The sequence below is a fragment of the Wasmannia auropunctata genome, unplaced genomic scaffold (genome assembly GCF_000956235.1).
Source record: "Wasmannia auropunctata unplaced genomic scaffold, wasmannia.A_1.0 LD336026.1, whole genome shotgun sequence".
In the NCBI taxonomy this organism is placed as follows: Eukaryota; Metazoa; Arthropoda; class Insecta; order Hymenoptera; family Formicidae; genus Wasmannia; species Wasmannia auropunctata.
The window spans coordinates 1,143,963-1,169,661 of NW_012026864.1; the positions used below are offsets into that span (position 1 = coordinate 1,143,963).

Genomic DNA, 25,699 nt, shown 5'->3' on the forward strand with positions numbered 1-25,699 from the left:
AAATAAGATTTTATCTGCAGATAACGAACTAAATGAAAATTTCCATCAGTTTCTCTGGGAATCTAGCTGTATATGTATACATAATGCCCAATAGTAATGATAAGATACTTTTCCAACGCCTCTTTACGTCGAAACGTCGTATATTGATCGTTTCGCGGCTGATCTCCCATCTCGCACTCGTATTAAATTACGAGTGGAGATACATACGGAGCTCCGTATCGCGGCGTTACAAACGGATTAAGCCGAGTTGAAGGCGCCGCGTCTGAGTAAGCGCTTATTTTAGAGCAATTAAGCTGGAGCATACGAAAACAAATGTTTTTTTGTTTCTCTCTCTCTCTCTCTCTCTCTCTCTCTCTCTCTCTCGCGTATTCTCTGTTAGCATTTCACAACAAAACTTTGCCTATGAAAATCCTGTAACGAATATTTTATTACTTAACCAATTGATAAAAATGAAAATTCAATGAATTATCTGTTTATTTTTTTTTATATTAAAAATAAATTTCTGATATATCAAATACACATATTTTTTTCTCATAGTTTTATTATAACTACTGATAAAGTGCTGATACAGATTGCAGTTATATAAGACGCGATAAGTATCGAAGTATCACTAAAGTTACGCATTCCTTCTGTTACGCCACTAGCAACGCAATCGCGACATCAATCAAAGCGTTTGCGCTCCTTCCTTTCCCCCCCCCCCGCGAGCCAATCGTTCGTACCATGAAAATCCGATTATGCTACAACGCGATACAAGGGGGATTTGGTTTAAATAGAAACCCAACGCAACAGGTTCGCCAATTTGCATATCTCTCATCTCGACTGAATGACCCCTGGGCTTTAATTGCCGACACTTACGTTTTCAGTTTTACGTTACGTAATTCATGATGGATTTACAGATGAATTGATAAGTATAGGAGGCTTTTTCGACGCAACAAGTTTCCGTCTGAGGCATTTGTCTGCGCGTATATGATTGATTAACAGTATATAAATAACGAAGCTGAAATTTTGTTTTATTTATCGCAATCGCCTCGAGACTGTAACGCTCTGTCTTCTTCCTTTGATCTAAAGATTCCACCGGTATGTGGCTTTGATTTCGCAGCTATACTTGGAGTCCTGCCGTTTATAAAATTGCAGAGAGAGCGACGCGGTTAATCGGGCGGACAGCCCGAAAGGGACGGAAACCACGCTCTGGTCTCTACATGATACTCTGGCTACTGCTGTATATACGTACGCCTTTGTATACTTGTAAGAGGGTGGCTCGACAATGTTGAAGCACGCTTTGGACTTTGAAGTGAAGAGGGACGGGAAACACGAGTAGCGAGGGGGATACTTGGACAACGCCTTCGTTTGGGTGCGATTCAGACTCGGATTCACGGCCGCCTTCTTCGTTCTTTCTTTCTTTCTTTGTTTCGAACAAGCGATAACGGTGATTCGGTCACATCGGACGAAATAATTCACAGAGAATTGTCGCAAATGTTAGCAGATCGTTGCGTCACGCGAAATCTATGTCTTTTACGGTATTGTAAGTAGTAGGCATTACCATTAATTTGTACATTTCCAATTAATTCTCGTGATTACTATTCTATTCGTTAGTATAAATATATATATTTTTATCTCATCAGATATTATTCAAATTGTTATACCTATATGTATATGTAATTCTTCTGCATATCTAAAAATCGCGCGTGACATTTTCATATAATATATGAAAAAAGATAAGATATCATGTAATATCACGCATGCCAATTATCGATATCTCGTATTTTGATATCACTTAAATCTTCGTTAAATAATTCAGATAACAAATACAAATCACTTCCAATTTTCTTTTCTTAATCTTTCTTATTTATATTAATCAAGATATTTTACACACACGTACATTCTCCAATAGAATTAGCGTTCAATTTTACGTTTATCTGATAATATGACAAAACATTGTGCGATATTCAGTCCCATAATTAATTCTCTGTTCTATTAAATTTTGACGAATTTTGACGCGGTAAAGTTCAAAATTCGATGTCGCGTGCAAAATATTTGCGCACTTTCTTTCATAGCGCGACATCGAAATTACGTCGCTTTAAACCTCTGCAGCGTTTCACCCTCGATTCATCCCTGGAGGTAGTCTTGCTCCCCTCCTCTCTCGATCTCGACAAGCACGGTAGCACGTGTCCTTGCAGTCCCCTTTCCCGGCGCTGAATAGCTCGCGTTTCTTCACGCGAAATATGGAGAGAGTCGTGAGGGACGTAAGGCTGAAGCTCCCCTGCTTTCCGCGCTGGAATTCGCGTAGGGAGGAGAGAGAAAGAGGATCCGGTTCTTGCTGCCATAATACACGGATTACGAGTGCCTCGTTATCGCCTCATAATTTTATATCCCGACTTCCGTGCAATGTTCCGTGCGCGGGAGAGGGGAAGGGGGATGTTGGTACGCCGCCACGTGCGCGCCCCGTTTTGTTCCCTTATTAAAGCTCACCCTCCGCTGCACCGAGCAGCGTTTGTAAACGCTCCTTCGGAGTTTACACAGGCCGCACGTGCCCCGTGAGCCTTTCGTCGTTTACAGCGGATGTGTTCGTCCACGCAACTTCGCAATGCCGCCACCGTCGTGGATCGAGGCCTCTGCTCTCTCTCGAGATTTCCGTAGCCATGTGTTAACCAGAAAGCCGTACGTTACGTTACGTCGTACAATCCGTTTCAGTTTCTTCCTTGTTTTTGCCTGTCGTCAAAATTATTAAGTTTGTCGAAAAAGATCGAATATGCTATCTGTTTTAAAGTCCAGTATTCGTCACTTTTCCGTGACAAAGGATCATCGGAGCTGGTCGCACGCTGTTGAATTCTCTTGATGAAACTCTCGTGCCAGACCCTTCAGATCCAGACGCAAGAATGCTAAAATAGGATTCTTGTATCAGGAAACCGACCGACTCTTCCGCTCGTGGATACTTCATGAACCGCGCCCGGATGAGCTCTCTCTCTCTCTCTCTCTCTCTCTCTCTCTCTCTCTCTCCCCGTAACTCTTCGACGACGTAATGAGAACAGACGGGCTCTCTGCTTCGTACCAGAGACCGATTTCACGTGTCGGACCACGGGTGTCGCGTATGAGTCCCTCTTGAGGGAGTATAAATAGGTGCCGTGCGCAAATATCGCGGTCGTTGCTACCGAGACGTGCCACGAAGGCAATTCGCGAACGCAAGTCGAACGGTCTAATCCACGTCCGGCGACGTCTTGATTTTATGTCTTTCCGTAATCGCATGACGTATATAGACCGGTTCGTAAAATTCGCCCATCTCCGTTTCTCCTTGCCTATTGTTTACTCTTTAAGACTGACGTCGAGGAATATGAATTCATGAAGTAAAAGGATAGGAATGATCAATTGAATATGTAAAATGTTTTTAAATTCATATTATTAGTCTGTTATTAACAGACAAACTTTTATAAGATCGAAATGCTTACCTTAAACTGTGACTCTCTTTATTAATTATAAGTTATTCTTATGCTCAAAGACTCAAAATGCTATTATACCTATTCTTTTTCCTAAAGAAAATTGTTGAGGACCTATTTTCCTTCATTTTTTCCTTTATTTAAAAGTGATTGGTTATTTGTTATTTAAACAAATTAAGTAGGACTATATTATATATTCTTTTTTATGACAGATCCTACGAATGATATAAAATATTTTGAGAAATTGATAAATATTTATAAATATATATGCTTGTAACCGAGAGCGAGCGTAACGTATAGCAGATAGCGCATTGGTTTGCTATGTTAGAAGTCTCAGGTTCGATCCCAGCTAGGCAGAGCCAAAATGTGTAAATACGCTTTGTATCTCCTCTCCGTGTTGGTCTGGCGAACCAACGAGAGTATTCTAGACAAGAATTTGTCAGAAAAATTGGCCGTTCGAAACCGACGTTAAAAATTGTAGGTTCCATATATGACGATGTGATAAAAACCACATGTGCACCTCTAGTCATATGTGAGAGGATCGGAGACGTGTTGTCCCCGATCCTCTACACATATGACTATTGGTGCGCTTGTGGTTTATTATTTCGTCATATACGGAACCTACAATTTTTGCTACTGGAACAAACTAATAAGTGAAATTTGAAGTAAATGAGAGAGCATGTTGTTTTTTATGAGTTTTTTTTATAAGGTTTTATAAGAGAATTTACATTTCTCTTGGAACGAGAATGGCGGAACACCCTGTATACGACTTGTTGCTCACGTCGAACACGATGCCAAGTCTATCAATCACGTACTCTCGCAGTTTTGTTGTTTCTTGACGACTAAAACGGATGTGGTAGCACAGCGAACCATAAAAAATAATCGTGCCCCCTCAATCGCTAATTTTAGACAATATGATGCTTTTTTAACAGTTATGTATGGTATTATTTAATAGAGTTATTTATAATAAATTCTTTCCGAACAGATTCTTTGTAAATGCATATTGTATCAATTAAACTCTTGAATGACACAAACTTTAAATGTTGAAAAAATTACAGATTACCAAAATCATGTTTTGATTCGTGAAAATCGTGTTTAAATCAAGTGTCTAAAAGTAATCGTTCGCGACGTACATCGAGCGTTTGAAATCAACATCGAAGGGACTTCGAGCATTTTTGTGATTCACTGTATGTACGTACCATTATATGCACATCGTTTAACTTAATAGATTGTACTTGCGCTTTTTCGACGTTATCTCTATTCGCCGTTATCTCTATCGTCGTTTCTTTTTTTCTTATTCCGGCATCGTTTCGACGACGCATCGTTTCCGGGCGCCTAGGCCGTATGCGGGTTGTGACCGGTCGAGACCAGAAAGAAACGTGGTTCCTGACCGTTTGTGTGTCACGATGCCGCTTCTAGCGGTACACAGAGTGCGTACGTACATCAGCATGTTATTGTTATGCGACGGCTGTTTTCTTACGTCGAGCGTATCGACCCGCCACGCTTTTGCAAGAGCGTCCGTGCTCTTTCACCTGAGAACCAATGTCTCTTCGCTCGTGCGTCAAACCAAATAAACAACTGGAAATGAGGATTACTCGAGAATAAATTTTCATGCAACGTATGTTTTCTTACTGCTACTTCATAATACGTAATTGAGACGCTGTTTCTCCACAGACTTCCAATTGCTGATACCACTTTTATTTAATACTGCAATTATCTGCGTTTGTTCATGCTTGTTTTTTGATGCAGCTTGATATAACGACGATAAAAATTTATTCTCGAGTAACGCTCGTTAGTAAAATAATCTAATTAAGATAAAATTAATTATTAGTAAGATAATTAATTTTATTAATCGGAAATCGATGACGACATTTAAGATGCCAAATTATTTTATTTTACTGCTTTATTCATAATTAATGAAATTAATTTAAATATGTGTTAATATTTAAGTGAATAAATAATTGTCAACATATAGATAGATCCCCGTGCGATTGTAAACGAACGGGATGGAACCGTCAGCTTGTTAAGAAAAGGCGCCAACACCTGTCAGTTCACATATATCCAAGTCGCTCTCCCGAGTCGTGCTATCTTAATCGCATGACATTAACGTAACGGACTGAATGCCATCCTATGTTGCACATTGCACTTTAACGTTCAGCCATTTCTTCGCGGAATATCGGCAAATGTCAGCCCCGCCGCGCGTTTTCGCTAAACCGGACGCGAGCCACAACGATATCGATAGTGTAAGCTCCCGTCGTACATACATAGTGACTGACCTCTCCTGCAGACCTTACCGCTGACCCGCGGTGCACATACGGCGGAGATTCGCGATAATCTCGATCGTCGCGTGGACGATACGTTATCACGTGCTGTCGTCATCGGTTAAATGCGGGACGCAGTTAAATGCGGGAGAGAACGACGCGGATGGAAACAGAACAGCAAGAGACAAGGGATAAATCTGTTCTCTGTCTTTTCCGCGCGTGGGCGAATCCGGGAACCCGCGGGAATCCGGCTACTCGAACGAAAACAAGCAGTTAATGATCGAGCGTGCGGGGCTCTAAATCCGCGAAATATTTATAGATCGCAGCTGCGATCGCGGTGGATTCGTCCGATCTCGCGGCAGTAAAAATCCCGTATTCCGCCCGGCTGTGGCGCGCGAGTTTTTAAAAATATCATTTGGATCCCTGCAGCGCGACGCGACGCACCCATAATTCCGAAATTCAGATTCCAATTGGAATCTCTCTGCCTCTCGTTACCCTTCGCGTCTTTGTCCTTGTAATTAGATTATAATTGCATTCTCATACGCGCGCATTTCCTCTGATCCGTATCCGATTTCGGGGTCTCCCTTGTGTATCACTCGGCACGCAGCCCCTCGCAGATCGCAGTCCCACATGTCTACGGCTTAATGGTGATTTTAAGCGGTAACCTCACCCCCTCCGGGGACCCGCATCGACCTTCGGTACCCCGAAGTCGTTAAACGGTACGCGTTAGGAAATGTGCGACGCGGCGCGAACAGCTGTGAAAATTGACTTTTCGGCGAAGCGTAAAGCGGGCCGTATACGCTCCGTAAATTCCGTCGACGGATGTCTTGCTCCCGCCGCGCGCGAACGATCCCTGACGCGGTTTTTCGACGGAACCCTTGGATTACTCGACACCCTTCTCGTCCTCGCGTCCGTCCTTGCCCGCCACCGAGCCCTTAAGTATATTTACTCGGGACGCGGATGGACGTACGTAAACGTCGTGTTCTCCCTGCTTCAGATGTCCTCGACCGACAGATATAAACTCAGGTTCTCCGCGCGCTCAGAGAAAACAAAATAAGTCTGCCAACTATAATACGATAATTCTGAAATTTGAGTATCCGCGCGACTAGTCGTATAAAATCGTGAGAAAATAGCTTTGAGATTTATTGAAATACACAAAATTTCAGAGGGCGAAGAAACTCCCGTAATATTTTCCCTAAAATTTGAAGTTTATGATTGAGGCAACATGTACTTTTATTACATGCATTATATGTAACATACTAGTATCATTTGAGAAGAATCAAATATTATATTTTGAAGAGAGGGATGCTTTTTTTTGTAAACAAAGCAATCTTCCCCGCTTTAATTTCTCCGTCGTTCTCGTTGTTACAGACATCGCTATGGACTGGTCGGACCACGCGCTTTGGTGGCCGGAACGGAATCACTGGCTGACCAGGACGCGCAGCACCCTGGACCAGTACGGCGTGGCGGCGGACGCGCTGCTGCATTTCACGCCGATGCACAAGACCCTGCGGGTGCAATTGCCGGACATGCGGTGCCTCGACTGCCGCGTCGACTTTTCCGTCAAGACGTTCAACGCGGTCATCAATTTGTGCAAGGAACTCGGTGAGTCGCGAACCCATTTGACACCGTTTAAGGAGCGCGAATCGAAACGGGCGCGGCGCGAGTCAATCGGGCCGGCGTGCCATCGTTTAACGACGATTACAACGGAGAGAAAGAATGTACAGATGTCAATTGATTAATGTCGTAGACGGCGCGCGTGATGAATTTGACCAGAAGAATTTCGCGTCTCTTTTACACAACAGCGCTCGTCGTGGAGAACATTTAGCTAATACGAGGAAAAACGCGAGGGATACTCCGTGTACGCATGTCGACATGGTAAAATAATCTGTTTTGCAACAGCAGCCTGCATGGCAGTTTCTGTGATTATCTAAGTGACTTTACGTCACGTCGTCTTTTTGATGGCGAGCCGATCGAGCGAGAAATCTTCTCGAATTACGAAATCTTTTGTTATGCCGCGCGTTTTCAGCGCGCCAAACACATATTTCTTTTACTTACTATAACAAGTGTATTTATCAGTGAATAAATGTAATAACGCGTTTTCTCTGCCGTGATGTAGCGCGCGATATAACTCCGGAGGAGTGGATAAAAGCGTGTCACCGGTAATTAATATTGCACGTGGCAGCGAAATAGAAGCGATAAGCTCGCTCCTGTCACGCGAAGGTCGCATAAACCGTCGCGCGGCTGTCGATTCGCCACCGCGGCGAGCACCGAGTTCGCTTTTTTTTTTTTTAATCAAGGAAGTGGGTTAACGCGATAATTCCGTCGCGAGGATAAAGCTGACTCTCGAGTAGGAGGAAGTACGAGTCGGAGATACGAGCTTATCGGTTTACTAATGACCTAAAAAGTGATTCCGCGTTCGGAAAATATCGCGTTATAACGTTGCTGAAATAAACGCGGCTGCTGGTGTTCGCTCGCCTCGCAGCTCAGCTCGTCCCAAGCCTAAATAGCGGCTTTCGCACTTCTCGTCGGTGATTCTATTATTAAATGGATCGACTTGTAATGAGATCAGTGTGTCATAATCATAAATAGATTCCAATGCATGCGATCTAAATCACTTCGCTTCCTTGTAGGAATATATTCAGAGGGAATGAATGTCATAATTGTTTTTACCTCGCCTTTGGCTGCACTTTGCGCGCAAGCGAAGGAGACACGTGTCTCCGTATCTGTCTTCTCAATCGAATAGACTTGACAACGCGAGATTAATTAATCGCGCAAATCTTTCGCGATTACCGCCGCAGGCATTAGACATCCGGAGGAGCTCTCGTTCTGCAAGCCGCTCGAGCCGAATCACCTGAAATACAATCTCAAGGATCTGCCGGTCAAGAAGAAGATCGAGAATCAGAAGAACGGGCACTGGAACGTATCGGCCGATACGAATACCTTTATCCCGGCCAGCCAGAGTCCCAGGGGATCTACAGGAAGCTTAGATCAATCGAGCCCATTCATGTGCGCGCCAGTTACGCCCAACAACAGAAATCACAGCACGCCGATCAGCTCACCCGTCTCGGTAAGCTTACAAGCGTACAAGCGAGATTTTTCTCAATCCTTTCGTTTGCACAGTCATATAGCACATATTTAAAATTATGAAATAAAATATTATATTGCCGGCTATATTTTCTAGTTGTGAATGTACATTAATTTCTTTTTAATCTTGCGTATAAATGATCATAAAAACTTCAGGTTTGTATAAATAGCACATATTTCTTGATGAAATAAGGTATTATCATTTCTCATTTATTACCATTTGATTATAAGAATTATTATAAATAAATGGTCTTTCAAAATTACAACTTTTTTGACATATTTCAAATGGAATTATTGTTCAAAAGTATGAGAAAAGCAAATTATTACATACAAGTTGCACCAAAAATAATATATATAAAATCTTTAAACGTTTCCAAGTTTTTATCAATCGCTCAAATTTTTGTCATGTAATGCACATGTAAAAATATACTTTTCTGTTAAATAATTTAGGAATTAATGGGTTAAGGTAAAGTAAATTTTTGTAAGATAAAATAAATTCTGGAGGGTTAAGATAAAATAAATTTTTGTAAGATAAAATAAATTGCGGAGCTTACCGCATTACGATATGTTCAACGAGAAAATAGAAATTCTGAATAATGTAAATATATCTAATTGTCGTATAATTATTTTTACAACAACGTTGCGTCAATGCGCATTTGCGAATTTATATTTGCAAATTTCCAGCACACCGGCACGTGGAAGAGGAACAACAATTCATCCGGCTTCGGCAGCACCGGCTCCTTCAACGCCAATAACAGCACTATGAGCCTGGAGGCGTTGAACGGCGGGCTGACGGAGTCCCTGGCGCAGAGTCCGACGTCGATCTCGCCGGAGGTGCGGGTGAAGCTGATCAGGCCGAAGAGCCTGATCGAGAGGGCGAGGATGAACGTCGGCTGGCTGGACTCCTCCCTGTCGATCATGGAGCAGGGTATCCGCGAATTCGACACGCTCAGGCTGAAGTTCAAATTCTATTCCTTCTACGATCTGAATCCGAAGACCGACGCGGTGCGCATCAACATGATTTACGAGCAAGCCAAGTGGCAATTGCTCGCGGAGGAGATCGACTGCACCGAGGAGGAAATGCTGATGTTCGCGGCGCTTCAGGTATCCGAACGATTGCATTCTTAGTGGAAATAACGTTAACGCGTTGGCTGCCACGACGGAACTCATTCGGGACCGATGCTGTCAAAAATTTTTAAACGCTGATAGAAAATAATTCATTTAATATAAAATGTTAAATTGTATATATAGCTAGATAAGAATATAAAGTAAAAAGTGCGCTGTTCAACACAGCATTCATGATGCAGTTTTGTTAATCATATTTTATTTTATTTATTTGTTATACAATACTTATAATAATACTTATAATACTTAAAATACTTATAATAATTTATTTATTATATAATACTTATAATAATGAAATTCTGCGATTACACGAAGTATATAAAACTCGGTGAGCAGGCAACACGCTAAACGTTTGCAGAATTATTTGAATAGGATAGGAAATAGGACTTTGATTTTCGACAATAATTTTGAATAAGTTTCGAAGTGCGTTTTATAACTCCCAAATATTTCTTTCTGTCGAAATCCACGCGTTTGAATTCCTGTCGTTCCATTTTGCGCAAGAACCGAACATGGAGACTTGCTTAGAAATATGTGGCAGATGCAAATGTATCGTGCAGGCGGATAGAGACATTAGAATACATTTCGTATCTCGGTTTTCGATATAGTCCTTCCATTCTTTGCCGTACCATCGCGCCTCACCGCGCCGCCCGGTTCGGTTCTCGTCCGTTCTCGATATATTTATGCCGCTCCATCACGAGGGAGGAACCCCACGCGACGCATAATACATGCAAATAGCCGCGTCCTTGAACCGATTGCCTCGCCAGCCGGTGTGCTCCACCATAGCCGCGGCAATGCCGTCACGCGACAACACGACCAAGAAAAGATGCGGATCGTCTCGCCTCGACCCACAAAATATGTTTTGTACTTCTTGCACACACCTACTCTCTCCCCGTCGTCGTCCTCGCGACGCAGACGGAGAGAGAGAGAGAGAAAAGAAAGAAGAAAAATAAAGAAATCTCCACGATCGACGTTACCCACGGCTTCTCCGTTGCAGGTACAAGTGAATCTTCAAGCGAGCGTGCCGCAGCCCACGTACGACAGCAACGGAGCGACTTCGCCCGTCGAGGACGACATCGACGCGGCCTTGACGGATCTGCAGGTGACCCTGGAGGGCAGCAACATCAGCAACGGGCCCAGCGATATCACGCAGGTGCCTGAGCTCTGCGACGAGCTGCGTTTCTTCAAGCCGAAGCGTTTCACGCTGAAGGCCTTCAAGCGTTATTGGTTCACGTGCCGCGATCTCCAGCTCAGACTCTACAAGAGCAGGGAGGAGACGGGCGGCTCGGAGTCGCCGGTCTACGTGATCAATTTGCGCGGCTGCGAAGTCACGCCGGACGTACATCTGTCGCAAGGTCGCTATGGGATCAGACTGGAGGTGCCCAGCGCCGAAGGCATGACCGAAATGTGGATAAGATGCGACAACGTAAGCGGATTAACTTGGCATTAACGTGGCGTGTCGTCGCCGAGCGCGGCAACATTATTGAATTAATTATTACTTAAACGATATATTAACGCTCGCCATATGTTGGCGTTTGGCCACGCGCCACCAATATCGTTAATAGCAGACGCACGTTGCGTCGCGCGTCGAAAAGGAACGCGTAAAGTTCTCACGAAGTTAAAAATTAAATATTAAAATTTATTCAATTTGTCTTTGAATTTTATACTATTGCCATTTTTTTCCATCATTATTCCAGGAACAACAATACGCAAAATGGATGGCCGCGTGCAGATTAGCGGCCAAGGGCCGCACCCTCGCCGACGCGTCCTACGAGAGCGAGGTCAACAGTATCATAGCTTTCCTGCAACTGCAGAGGCCCGCGCCCGCGCCGGCCATCAATCCGAACGCCTTGGACATCGTACCGGAAGACTATGTCGCGCCGAGATTCGCGAAGAAGTTGAAAGGAAAGGTAACAAAAATCGTTCGTCCGCATTCAAATGAATCTTCGTGAATGAACGATGAAATCAGCCAACTGCATCGATACATTTTTTTCCACGTAGCTGGTTCAAAGAATCTTGGAAGCGCACGCGAACGTTAAAGACCTGCCCCTCATCGAGGCGAAGCTGAATTACATCAAGGCCTGGCAGTCCCTGCCGGAATACGGTATCTCGCTCTTCATCGTGCGATTTACCGGTAAGAGCAAGGACGAGCTGTTAGGTATCGCCAATAACAGGCTAATGCGAATGGACCTTCACAATGGCGATCATTTAAAGACTTGGAGGTATAATACTATGAAGGTATGTATTCATTTTTTTTGTCTATTTTCTGCGTTTTCTCTCGTACATTTTTTTTCACGAATTCCTTTGATTTGGCAAAGATGTAAAACGTTATAAATGGAAAAATGACAATAAACAATTTTTACTACAGAAAAATCATTTGGAATTGATTAAAATCTTTAATTAAAAAAAAAACGTGTTTATTAAAGATTATGATATAATCTATGCATATAAGATGAAAGTGAATGGTCTTATCTTCTTTACAGGCGTGGAACGTTAACTGGGAAGTGAAGCACATGATGGTACAATTCGAGGAAGAGAATATCATTTTTGAATGTCAGTCAGCGGACTGCAAGGTTGTCCACGAATTCATAGGAGGCTACATCTTCCTGTCGATGCGCTCGAAGGAGGCGAATCAAACGTTGAACGAGGACTTGTTCCACAAGTTGACCGGTGGATGGGTTTAATCCGGTACTGCGATGAGTGCATAAAACCGAAACGGGTTCTAACATATTCTCAGAAGCGATGATGAGATTATCTACATGCGTCGCGCGCCTCGTTGCGTGCCTGTTCAAGGACCGATGTTTTTGCATGCCGATTGACACTTGTAAAAATGCTTAAATCTGGTCGTATTTATCATGTTTTAACACTGAATGCTGTAAATAGAATATTATGTCCCTTTTATGCGCGGAAGTGTTTTAGCGATTATATACACTTAATTTTTATTCGACAGGAGGCTACTTCCGAAAAATGTTTACCAATGCGTTTACCTTATTTACAAGGTACTAACAATATTGACAAACGTTATAATCACGGCCTCTTTTCCAAGAAAAAATAATCATCCGTTTTATATATTTACAATGGTTTTATAAATAGATATTTGCGACACTGTATTTTACAAAGATGGAGATTATACTTTTATACGAAACTTTTTCTACTTACTTGAAAGAAAAATCAATCATTGAATATCGAATTTAGGAACAAATATGTCAAGCCCGCACAAGTAAAAAAATCTACGAAACATATCGTGGTGTGTTAGGTAATCTGCCACAAAGAAAAAATGTTCGATTTCAATTCTTTAAAGGAAGTGATAATATGAAGCCCCGCCCGCGGTTTCGAATGATTTATACACCACGGCCGTTAAATATTTAATTTAAAAATTCTTTTAAACTAGCGATTTGTTTTACGTCGCATGAGGAACTTTTTAATCCTTGTAATCCTCCCCCTCACAATGCGTGTCAGTGTCCTCTTCAGTATCCCAAGGTGCTATACTAACCGAGCTCGACTTTACAACGCAAGAGATCGAAGTGTAAATTATTTGTTATTTTAATGTAAATTAGATGTAGAAGAATTATATCACTTATACCGTTATATATTACATTCACAGGAGATACCCCGTTATATGTGTATGTAACAAAAAAAAAGATTATAGTTTTGTATATTAATAGGCAGTAACTCTGTACAATAAACTTATTAATGTATTCGACAGATTTTTTAAAATTTCTATTCTATCTATCGTGTCATGAAACTGGTAGCATATGATAGTTGGACGATTTGTAGAAAAAAAGTGGAAATTGATTATTCAATAACGATTAAGCGGAATAATAACATTTAACATTAATCGATTAAATTTTCCTCGTATTGGACAGGTGGTTTACAATTCGAATTTGTTATGGACGTTTTTATTGAACAATACGTTATCAACATCCGTGTAAGTTCGCAATCCAATAGGAAATTAAAAAATATATTAATAAGAACAAATGTAAACGTCTTCGAAAATGATTTTTTGAAATTTTTAGTCTGCAATCTCTTGTATTTCCAATATTGTATAGCTTGTCGATCGTGTTTCTTTTCGCGAATCTTCTTATCCCACGGTGATAGACAGCTGCGGATCTTTCCCCGCGGTGTTTGTCATCTTCGAGGACGGTTGATTCTGATTTTCCGAATTTTTTAATGCGGGTAGCGCCCTCGCTACAATAGGTACGTTTCTGGACCCGCCCAAGTTACCGCCTCCACTCATCTAATTGCACAGGCGACAAGTCGTTACGCTTCTTCGAAATGATCATTGTATAGAATGCAATTATCTCTCGGATTAAATCTCATGGATAATGGCAAGCCCAAAAGTAGATTAATCTTCGTAGTTTTATGTGACAAAAATATCTATAAAATCTTTTGTTGTGTTTAGAAATGCTATCTATTGTGATTTTATATTGATCAAGATTCCTGGTTATATAGATGAATTGGTTTACAACAAAATAATCTCAATTTTAACTTTACACAGCAAGATAAATTAATTTTTTGCACGTTACAACTCGTTAGAATACTCTTCGGAATATGTTAAAAGTTCTCTTTCCGATTCATGGTTTAAGAGATAAATGTAGCAAATTATCACAAGTTGCAATTTCGTTAAAAATTTGAATTATACATTCACTTATTAAAGGGCAAAATAAAAAGAAGGAATCTTCTCCGTTTTACATTTTATACAAATTTCCGCAAAATAATGACTCGCGTAAAAAAAAAACTTTATAACACAAAAAATTCACATAATTCCTGGCTATCGTCATGATCGACTGGAGACCAGGGATCTTGAATGTAACATTACAAATTATATTATTTGTCGTAACCGGAGTATGACTCGGCGGCGCTGAGTGGACGAGTCTTCCGGCGAGGGAGCCCATTCTGTCCTTCCTCGTTCTCACCCACTCGTGGCCCAGCACCCTCTCGAGCGTAAGTCTGAGAGTGATGTCCGGCTCGAGGATCCGCCGGACGATGTTCTTCGCCAACGGGGATACGATGTCGCGGACGCGTGACCTGAACACCCAGTTGCGCGACATCTGATCCTTGAGGAGCTTCGGCATATTCTCGTCGTCGAACGGCATCGTCCCGTTCAGCATGATGAAGAGGATAATGCCGAGCGACCAAACGTCCGCCAATTTCGGATTGTACGGGGTGCCGGCGACGACCTCCGGCGCGGCGTAAGCCGCCGAGCCGCAGTACGTCTGGCTCAGGACCCGCCTGCCCTCGTGGTCCATGCAGAATCTGGCAAACCCGAAGTCCGCCAGTTTCACATTGAACTTCCGCGAGAGCAATATGTTCTCGCACTTGAGGTCCCGGTGGGCGATGTTCTTGCTGTGCAGGTAGTGCAAGCCGGACGCCATCTGACGAAACCACAACCGCGCCTGTTGCTCCGGCACCACGCCGTTGTTCTTTACGAAGTCCAGGAGATCGCCATTGTCGGCGTAGCGCATGAAGATGAAGACACGCGGGCCGCGCTGTAGGATACTGTGCACCTACGCTCGACCGGTCGATGCGATTAGGATTACTGACGCGTTAACGGCTGATTTAGGCGAAATGTGATCAAATTATGGATTACAATTACTAATTGTAATCGTATTAATATTAAAACTACTGCTCGCCCGCATAACTTTATATATAAATAATTTTTCGCGCGTAGAGCATGAAGTTACTATCGATATTGTTAAATCTAATTTTATTCATGTATTGTAAAATAATGATGTAACTATGAAAACGATTTGCTCGTTCGAGAGAGAATCGTTGGTGAAAGAATTTTCGATCTCGAGTTTCGAAAGAAAAGGAGTGTAGCGTGAGTTTCTCCACTCGATTTATTCCTCCCTTATCAATCAGAGAGATGAACATTTTCCTGATTAATCTTACTTGAATGATATGCGGATTTTCTATCTTTGTTAAAATCTCAAGCTCGCGGGGAAAGAACTTGTCCAAGAAGTCATCTGGCGCCTTCTCCTTATCGAAGATCTTACAGGCCAGACGCATTTTCTTGGAGCTCGCTCCATCGATATACTCTGCCAGATGGACGGTTGCGTAACAGCCCTAAAAAAGATCTACTTTAAAGGACGAATGTTCCTCCGCCTCGTGGTTTTATTTGTGCAATGTATAATGATGCAAAGGATCCTTTAATTTGATTCATTTGATGGAGCCTGTAAATAAACATTAAATTACGAAATAATCGAGAAATTGATTCGACGATCAAAAATCGCCGCTGTACAAATCGAAGGAAGCGCTATTCGCGAGAGTGGATGAAGAGGCGGGAAGAAGAGATGACGAAGTGTGTTAAAATGAACGACAAAAAGGAAAGACGAGAGGAAACAATGAACAACCTGTCCGATCTTCTTGCCTATGAGATAGCCCCGCTGCTCAAGAGCGTTCACTTCCGAGTTACGGGGGCTGAGTCGCGTGGCCATGCCAATGGTCCTTCATCGACCCCTCATCACTGGACCCTTTTCCCCTCCCGAGGGCGGTCGGTTCAAGTCTTCGATCGTCTTCTCGACCCGACAACACGTGCGTGGGAGACACCACGTGCTTGCAGGATTCACCGGGAATTTCTCTACCTTGCTCCCTTCGTGTTTACGCCCGCTATTCCTCGGCCGGCAGCGGCAAGTTTCGTTGACGCGGTCTCGACGGTGCACGAAGCATCACCGAATACCACGGCGGAATGGTGTCTCGCTGCTACGTCGACGCTTCCGGCGATAATGCGGATCCGTTCGGTCATTTGAGGCGGCTGCGAGCACTAGAATTTTGGACAAGCCCGGGACCAGCTTGTGCCTGGTGTGCGACGGGAGGAAGGTAAGGATCCGCGTCTCATTCGAGCGCAGCCATTATACTTGGAAGTGCGAAACAATCAACGCGCGAGATCGATCGTGCGTGAGAATCTCGTATCGCTTCTCGCTGTAGAGAGACGCGAGCCAATTTTCGGACGATGTTGGCTACTTCGTTCCCTCAATTATTTATTCCATTGCTTGATAACTATTTTCTTAGGGAATGTTATTTTCAAATCTTGCTGTGATAAAGTTAGCCATAATCACATAATGAACAATTGGAAATTGTAACATTACTGTTACAATTATGTAAATCCACTTCAGCATTGTGCATTTTAATTTAACTTATTTATTCTTTTTAATATTTTACTATATATATTTATGAATATAAAATCACACAATTTCTAATTGTTCATGCATTAAAATGCACAATGCTGAAGTGGATAACGAATATTGAAAGAGAATAAATGTAAGAACAGACTTATGTGTATTATTAAATATACATGTTTGAAACATTATTGAACAAAAGTCTTAAGTTTACATGTAATACAAAATTCTAATCTCATAGAAAAAAAATAACAGATCAGTAATTATAAATTTCAAATAATATAAATTTTATGTTACATATAAAAATCTCAATATAATTTATGAAATTGTTGTGTATAAACCTACTTTTCTGGATGTTATTAGTAGCTACGTCCGAAAAGTGTATAAAACTTCGGCTTGTTTTTGCAACCATGATGAATGCAATTAAGCTCGTTAAGTGGTTTTGTTTTTGGCTGATCAAATGGTATACACAAACTCTTAGCGCCCATTAATGATTCGTTATCCGTGCTCTCTCTGTAATTAAACAGAACATATTTAAATTCGGTAAAACAAGACCGCTTTCAATATTATTCTTATACATATTTATATTTACTTATTAAAATTAAAGAAAGTTTAGATACCTTTTTAAAAAATTTAATTTACGTTTAAATTTTCGAATTATTATAATGAAAACAATTTGCAATAAAGATATTATCAATAAGTAATATAAAACAAATAGTTCAAATGATTAAAGAACAAGTAGTTTGTTCTACTGTAGTTTGCAAAATTACAGATAAAACTTATTTTTATGTTTTTTATCTCATTAGTAAATTAACATATTTAAATCTTTTTCTTTTCTTGTATAATTTTAGGCTATATTTTAGGTTTCTTTTAAATAAATTTAAGCGCATACAGATTTTTTTATGTACAAAAGGAAATTTTACCTTGTACTATCCTGTTTAATCTTATCTTCGCATGTCGGCTCTCCGCAGAAAGGTACCAACAATAAATTCTTTTTGTTAAGCTCGGGGTTGAAATCACTCCACTTTTCTATCTGTTTAATATGCTCATTTAACTTGTTTCTCGCTCTGTAAACAAACGAAATTGCATGATATCAACTGTATACGTTATCATATATATTATTGGTTAAAAAAAATTTTTGAGCAATGTTTACCTCGACAGCAATTGCTCGTGCACTTTGTTCAGTATCAAGGGTATCGTCTCCCTTACATCGCCTTTATGAACAGCTATTCGCTGGAAGGTATCCCTTCGCACGACCGTTACTTGATTTTTGAGCATATCTTCGGGTCCGAGCTCGATTCTTATTGGCACGCCTTTCAATTCCCAGTGATTGAATTTCCATCCAACTGTTCGATTATTTCTGAAATCGCCTTTCACCCTAATACCATCTTTACCCAATGTCTCGACCCAAACAGCACATTGGGATAGAATATCATTTTTTAATTCTTCACGACAATCTGCGCCTATGCCGCAAGGAATCACAACGACTTGCACAGGTGCTACATTCGGAGGCAACACTAAACCTTTGTCATCTCCGTGTATCTAAATAAATATTCGTTACATAAAAGTACATAGCTTAATTACGTAAAATATCATGTGTCTGTAAATGACGATATTTATACTAACCATTATCATGACTCCAATCGTTCGTGTAGTTAAACCCCACGAATTTTGATAAACAAACGTCTTTTCTTCTCCGTCGATACCTTCCACCTGGATGTTAAACATCTTCGAGAAGTTCTGTCCCAGATAATGGCTCGTCGCTCCCTGTATCGCGCGACCGTTAGTCGAAATAAACGCCTCGACGGTAGTGGTGTAATCGCCACCCGCGAATTTCTCCTTCTCAGTTTTCCGGCCTTTGACGACGGGTACCGCTAACAAGTCCTCGTAGACCCTGGCGTACATGTCCAAGATCATCAGAACTTCTTCCTCCGCCTCCTTCTTCGTGGCAAACGCGGTATGGCCCTCCTGCCATAAAAATTCTCTGGTGCGTAGAAAAGGTTTGGGATCTTTGAATTCCCACCTCTGTAAACAGAAATAAGACAGATTGGAACGGAGCGAAATTAAACTGGAAAAAAAAAAAAGATAAATTCATAATGGCCAACTTACCACAACGTTATTCCACTGGTTGAGCCTGAGCGGTAACTCGGTGTCCGATCTCAGCCATTTGGCATAAGCCGGATACATTATAGTCTCCGAGGTGGGCCGTATAGCGATGGGCTCTGCCAAATTGGTTTCGCCGTATTTTGTCACCCACGCGACTTCCGGCGCGAAGTCCGCTACGTGCGCCTTCTCCTTTTCCAATACGCTGCGGGTAACGAAGATCGGGAAATAGCACTCCTGAACACCGACGTCCGTTATCTTCTTGTCGATGAACTCCTTTATTACCTTCCAAATCGCGAAACTCCACGGGCGAAGAATGTAACATCCGGACACGTCATAATACTCAATCATTCCGCTTTTCGTGATGACTTGCGAGTACCAGTCGTGAAAATTTTCCTCCTTTTTTGCTTCTAAACCCAATCTTGTTCCCGTTTTCTTGGAATCGGCGCCCTTGCTGCTATTTGCATTTTTCGCAACTTCTTTCTCCGATGTCTTTTCGGGCTTAGGAGTCTTTTGTTTCTCCTTTTTCGATGGTGCCTCCGAGCTCGCGGGCTTCCAATCTTGGCCGGTCGCATTTTTATAATCACTTTTCAAACTTAAGAGAACCTTCACTTCTTGATCAATAACGCTCTTGTCGGCTTTCGAGCTTTTCAGATTCCGTACTTTGTCGCCTTGCTTCGTTATCTCTTCGGATATCTTCTCCGCATTCGAAATCTCTTTCTTCTCTGGCTTTGTCTTGCTTTTACTAGCAACTTTAGCATCAGTTGGTTTCCACTCCTGATCAGTCGCATTTTTATAATCACTTTTCAAGCTTAAGAGAACCTTCACTTCTTGGTCAATAACGCTCTTGTCGGCTTTCGAGCTTTTTAGATTTCGTATTTTGTCGCCTTGCTTCGTTATTTCTTCGGATATCCGTTCCGCATTCGAATTTCCTGCGTTTTCTGGCTTTGTCTTGCTTTTATTAGCAGCTTTAGTATCAGCTGGTTTCCATTCCTGACCAGTCGCATTTTTATAGTCGCTTTTCAAATTTAAGAGAACCTTCACTTCTTGATCAATAACGCTCTTGTCGGCTTTCGAGCTTTTCAGATTTCGTACCTTGTCGCCTTGCTTCGTTATTTCTTCGGATATCCTCTGCGCATTCGAATTTCCTGCGTTTTCTGGCTTTGTCTTGCTTTTATTAGTAGCTTTAGTATCAGCTGGTTTCCATTCTTGACCAGTCAAATTTTTATAGTCACTTTTCAAGCTTAACAGAACCTTTACTTCTTGATCAATGATATTCTTGTCGGCTTTCGAGCTTTTCAGATTTCGTACTTTATCACCCTGCTTCGTTATTTCTTCGGATATCTTCTCCGCTTTCGAAATTTCTTGGTTCTCTGGTTTTGACTTGCTTTTAGTACTAGCAACTTTAGTATCAGCTGTCTTCAAATCCTGGCCAATCACATTTTTATAGTAAATAATACTTGCAAATTAATACCAACTTTACCTTTCGTTATTTATATATAACAAATTATTATTAATAATACAAAATTATACATTTATAATTTTGTATTAATAAATAAGATGTTAATTGAATGGAAGATAAGGCATACTAATTTTACCTGATTACGTGATAACGCTTCAGACGTCATATAAGGTGTTGTCGAATGTCCATCAGGTATATGGAACAATATGAGAGGTTGATCCCGTGATAAATAAGAATCCGATGCATAAGGAACATCACAAATAAAGAATCCCTTTCTCTGAAGCTGAATTATCTCTCCCTTCTTCACGCGTTTCAGTTCCACTTCACCCAGCATTTGAATTTCTTTCTAAAATAAATTTTTACACGCAGTTAGCAATATATATGTAGCATAATTGCCAGTTTACTTGCTTGTAAATAAAAAAAAGTTCTTTACTCTTGTATTCTTGGCAACAAAGTTTTGAAAATCGTCATCTTTGCCCAAAACCGGCACGCTCATAATGTGACCGAAGTAAACAGCATAGCACTTTATTGAATTTGATTTTTCTGCATTTGGATCAGATGTGGGCAACGATTCAGCCAGCCACGTGATCTTCAAGGTGTTCTTGTAATTCTTGTCCTCCAAATTTAATCGTGCTTCCACACCCACCACATTGCCACCTTGTTTTTTTATCTTTTGTATCATTAAGTTACCCCAATTAATGAAGGTCGTATTCTGTCCGTCAATTAATCTGTCAGCATCCTCCTTTTCTATCAAGATTTTCGGCCCCACTCGCACTCGTTTGACACCTTTAGATGAATCTTTAGGGTGATTTTGCACAGTCAACCACTCATCCTTAGCATCTACTACGTGAACCGGTATCATCTCATTATAATCCAGTGCAGTGTATCTAAAATTACAGATGTATTTAAAAGACATCCATACAATATTCTATAATATTATAGTACAAATATATTACAAATAATAAATTATATTCATTACCTGATCGCGACTGGATCGATGACTTTCTTGTTAAAAGCCCATATTTTGTCCCACTCCATGAAGACCACAGATCTGGAACTACCTTGTGCGATGATAAATTGTTTCAGACCCTCGACTGTCATTCCTCGTCTCAGAATGCCCCTCACTGTCGGAAAGCGTGGATCGTCCCATCCATCGACTAGACCCTCATTTACGAACCAAGTTAACTTTCGTTTAGATAGAACCGTATGAGTCATGTTTAACCGTGAATATTCCCAAATGTACGGGCGTCGTAATCCCAAAGCCTCGATCAGCCAGTAAAATTGAACGTCTCTGTCGTGATACTCGGTTGTGCGCAGAGTGTGAGTAACATTCTCAATAGCGTCGACAATTGGACAGGCGAAATCATACGTAGGATACACCCTAGTATAAACAGGTAAAAACAATAATTCTGCAATCAAATTGTAATTTTTAATATAACTCGTATTAATATTTAATATTTCGTATTAATATCTATATTGTATAGCAACATTATTACCAACATTAATCAAATTTATATATTATCGCTACATAAAATAACTAATGCAATAAACATTAATAAAATACAATCCAACGTTAAAAGATGTTTCAATAAAATTAATTAAATATTTCAAGTTATTGTAAATATATATCTTGTTAAAACATTGAGAAATATAGATACTTGTATTTCGTTCCAGTACGAGGATGAGGTTCTGGCTTGCAACGGTAAATTGTTGGATCGCGCATGCATCCGTTCGTTGACTGATAATCGATCTTTGCTCTGACGCAATGCTCTTGACCCTTCTCGGTGCCGCGTTTCATTTCTTCCCACAACGCCAGATTTTCGGCAACGGCTGCAAAGGCGAGATATTATTACACTCGAGATAATCAGAAAATTACTGTTTTTTTTTCTCAAAATAATTATATATTTACAGTTATCTCGATATTTTGATTTCAATCTTTGATCACGTTGTTCTTTCATAAGATTCGCCGGGGTGCCGTCCACGTAAGCCTTTCCATTCTTAATGAGTGTAGTACAATACTGTTGCATTATCTCGAAGTAATCCGAGGTGTGCGTAAAACGATCGGGCTTGATTTGCAGTAATCTTAAATCCTCCAATATAGCCTCCTCAAATTCTACGGTCTCCTTCGCTGGATTTGTATCATCAAATCTCATGATAAGTTGTCCTTGAAAGGCCTCGGCGTAATACTGGTTTAAAAGAGCAGCTTTAGCATGACCAATGTGCAGATAACCACTTGCTTCTGGCGGAAATCTCACCACTACCTACAGAAGTAAATGACAAAAAAAATGTTAAAAAATTATAAGAAATTAAAAAATCAAACTAATCTACTTTATTATACTATAAATGTCTTTACTTTGCCCATTTCTGCGCCAGGCAGATCAATAAATTTGCCCTCCTGTTTCCTCGTTTTCGTCTCCTTGACGGCAGATCTTTCCTCCTGCGGATTTGCATCCTTCGATTTCGATGATGGAGGACAATTTTTTGCGATCATGGATAATGCATTGTTGAAAGCAGGAAGCGATTCCATGTGTTTGTACCATCTAGTGATGTTATAGTAATCACTTGCGTACAATTTTACATACTCGTGGCGATACAAAACGCAAAATGTATGAATGTCAGCCAATGTTAATCTATTGGCGACTAGCCATGTGCGTGTCATCAATACATTATCCAAATAGTTTAAAAGCTCCTTATTTATTAGTTTATTTTGTAATATTATAGCGCAGGATATCCAGTGATCAATTTCTGTTCGTTGATAAGGGCAGGCATCACCTAAAAATAATATAAGTTACATGATGCAGTAAAATAAACCTTGATTGGATTTTGACATAACATTTACTATTTTATTAAAATAAAAGCTATATTTGATATTAATAATAAGATTTTTAGATTTGGTATATTTGAGCAATCACAAAAATATTCGTTGCAGATTATATTTACCATAAAGTAAGGGACTCATTGTCCTTGCCAGATAGCGGGTTATTTCATTATTATGTTGTCCCAATAACTTGTCATCTTTATCATACAAGCAAACGTCTGACTTGTCACTCTTAGTTTTATTCCATGATATTATTATATCCTTATTTTCAGACTTAATTATCTCGACGACTACCAACACATCTGTATAAAATTCAATATTTGAATCAATGATGAGAGCAAAAATATCATTTTTACATGTCTTTAATATCAATGTCAGATAAAGTTCACAGATGCATCTTAATATCTATGTCTAACAGAAAAGACATTCAAATACTTAAATACAATAGCTTTACATCTACAATCTAAGACAATAATTATTACATTATGTTGTTTTATTTCAAATTAAATTTAAGCTATCACATCGTTTCACACAAAATTAAATTTGCTATTACATTATTTTATGATGAATTAAAGTTTACAATAAATCTACCAGAACATCGATTTTTGGGATAATTATAGAAAACGTTTCCAGATACCCAAACATTGAAAAATAAAGCAAATTAATGTTAAGAGACAAATCTCAACTTAACTAGTTTTAGAGCAAAGTGTATTCAACATTTATTTCTGACATTTCACAAGAAACATACATATAAGTTCTTAAAGTCTTGCGTCATGTAGTGGCTGCGTTCCACAAAGCGCGTCATGCGCATGATTTATCCTTTTATCTTTGTTTATCATTGTTTATCATTATATTTGTTGAACAAGGATATCATGATACATCATGCGCTTTGCGGAACGCAACCAATGTATCATGTTGCAAGTATGATGAAATTATTGAACGAGTTTCATTTGTTCCTCAGTAAATTATTTATTTTTCACGTCACGCCTAATACAACCTGACGCGCTAATTTCATGGTATTGTTATCGAAAATGCCTCTGTTTATTGACTATGACAAAACATCTGGGATAATTGTCTTGAGCATGGTGTAAGAATGATCACATGGTCTTGAGTATACGACTTTACAATCTTTACATTACGTCGTCATTTATACGTGATGCAACAAACACAAGAGAGCGTCGACGAACACGACAAGAATACAGAAAGTGATTTTAAAAATTAAAAAAACTGAAAATTTATTTTCAAAAAAAGGAAAATAAACATTCGCCTCGAAAATAGTCTTCCTCGTTTCTGAATAGGGCAGTTTTCTACAAACTGAAAATGACAAAAGCGAACGTCAAACTTGAACCCGATTGATCGCGTAGGTTTTACCTATCACATGATGAACTGGGTTGACAGCGATCTTAAATGCCATTGTCCTCGCATTCACTCTAAGGAAAACAGATCCAGCATTAGCGTGCGCCGTGCACCGACAGAGGTTAGCAACCACTCCACGCGGCAGCAACTGGAATGAAGGGTAACCGATGACTAACGAGATCTGACGGAATTAAACGAGGCCTCTCGGCTCTCGCCGGAATAGCTCGGAGAAAAGGCCCGACAGGAAGGAAAAACGCATGCGCAGCAATCGTCCTCGAGTCTCGGTCGCATTATTTAATTATTGCGAGAACTAATCTCGCGGATTGGCAACGACGATAATGCCGTTGCAAGCACAAACATCGGAAAGGGCGAACCGTAACGCGTGTGATAGCAAATTTTGCTATTTCAGCTTCCTCTTTATAACATCCTCTGAGAGAGCCGCACCTTTTATCCAAATATTTTATACAAATCTAATCGAGTAAACATTCTCCATTAAATTAGAATTGCGTTTGGAGATCTCTAATATTTCTAATGTAGATTAACTTAATCTCGGTTTAACAGTTGCTTTTTCTTTAATTCTAAGAATTTAAAAAGGATAATAAATTAAAGCAAAGTCAAAGTTAATCTATTTTAATAGAAATAAATTTAATTAATAATAAAAATCAATTTTTAGAGAGATTTTCAAGATACAGATAAATAAAATTCTATTTCTAACTCAACGAACAATATTTACTCGGTCAGATTTATTCGTTAAAATAAAAAAAAGTGATACGTTATATGTATTTCGTTAATTTTTAAAGTTATTTTTTTGTATTATTTATGTTAGTGTAGAAAAATTGTATTTTTTATATATGATAGATATATATAATTTCTTTCTTTTAAGATATTAAATTATTAAAATAAAATTTTTAATCTCTCTCTCACTCTCTCTCTCTCTCTCT

The 25,699-nt window shown here is 40.2% G+C and overlaps 3 protein-coding genes across 4 annotated transcripts in view; 1 reads left to right on the forward strand and 2 right to left on the reverse strand.

Annotated features, from left to right (window-relative positions):
• LOC105452694 (unc-112-related protein-like) overlaps positions 1–13,599 on the forward strand; it is a 41,002-nt gene extending 27,403 nt beyond the window's left edge. Inside the window, exons 2-8 of the mRNA XM_011694043.1 lie at positions 7,064–7,297; positions 8,494–8,762; positions 9,464–9,883; positions 10,899–11,327; positions 11,599–11,811; positions 11,903–12,139; positions 12,385–13,599. Of these exons, the coding sequence (XP_011692345.1) occupies positions 7,064–7,297; positions 8,494–8,762; positions 9,464–9,883; positions 10,899–11,327; positions 11,599–11,811; positions 11,903–12,139; positions 12,385–12,585 (2,003 nt within the window). The 3' untranslated portion in view covers positions 12,586–13,599. The remainder of the gene's footprint in view (positions 1–7,063; positions 7,298–8,493; positions 8,763–9,463; positions 9,884–10,898; positions 11,328–11,598; positions 11,812–11,902; positions 12,140–12,384) is intronic.
• Positions 13,600–13,735: 136 nt separating this feature from the next.
• Positions 13,736–17,100, reverse strand: LOC105452696 (testis-specific serine/threonine-protein kinase 3). Of its 2 annotated transcripts, none has more exons than XM_011694046.1 (4): positions 16,486–17,100; positions 15,794–15,967; positions 14,743–15,408; positions 13,736–14,138 (listed from the first exon to the last, which is right to left on the reverse strand). In XM_011694046.1, the coding sequence occupies exons 2-4, from the start codon at positions 15,908–15,910 to the stop codon at positions 13,983–13,985; spliced, it is 939 nt and encodes a 312-aa protein (XP_011692348.1). In that variant the 5' UTR covers positions 15,911–15,967; positions 16,486–17,100; the 3' UTR covers positions 13,736–13,982. The 2 variants fall into 2 exon arrangements, with proteins under 2 accessions (XP_011692348.1, XP_011692347.1); XM_011694045.1 differs by having other exon boundaries at positions 16,255–17,100.
• Positions 17,101–17,162: 62 nt separating this feature from the next.
• LOC105452695 (bifunctional glutamate/proline--tRNA ligase) lies at positions 17,163–24,925 on the reverse strand. The gene is made up of 13 exons (XM_011694044.1): positions 24,774–24,925; positions 23,525–23,704; positions 22,938–23,356; positions 22,494–22,845; positions 22,243–22,414; positions 21,564–21,965; positions 21,018–21,471; positions 20,721–20,930; positions 19,129–20,550; positions 18,646–19,044; positions 18,173–18,561; positions 17,943–18,086; positions 17,163–17,532 (listed from the first exon to the last, which is right to left on the reverse strand). Exons 1-13 carry the CDS (start codon positions 24,814–24,816, stop codon positions 17,379–17,381), a joined length of 4,740 nt encoding a protein of 1,579 aa, XP_011692346.1. The 5' UTR covers positions 24,817–24,925; the 3' UTR covers positions 17,163–17,378.
• Positions 24,926–25,699: the final 774 nt, after the last annotated feature.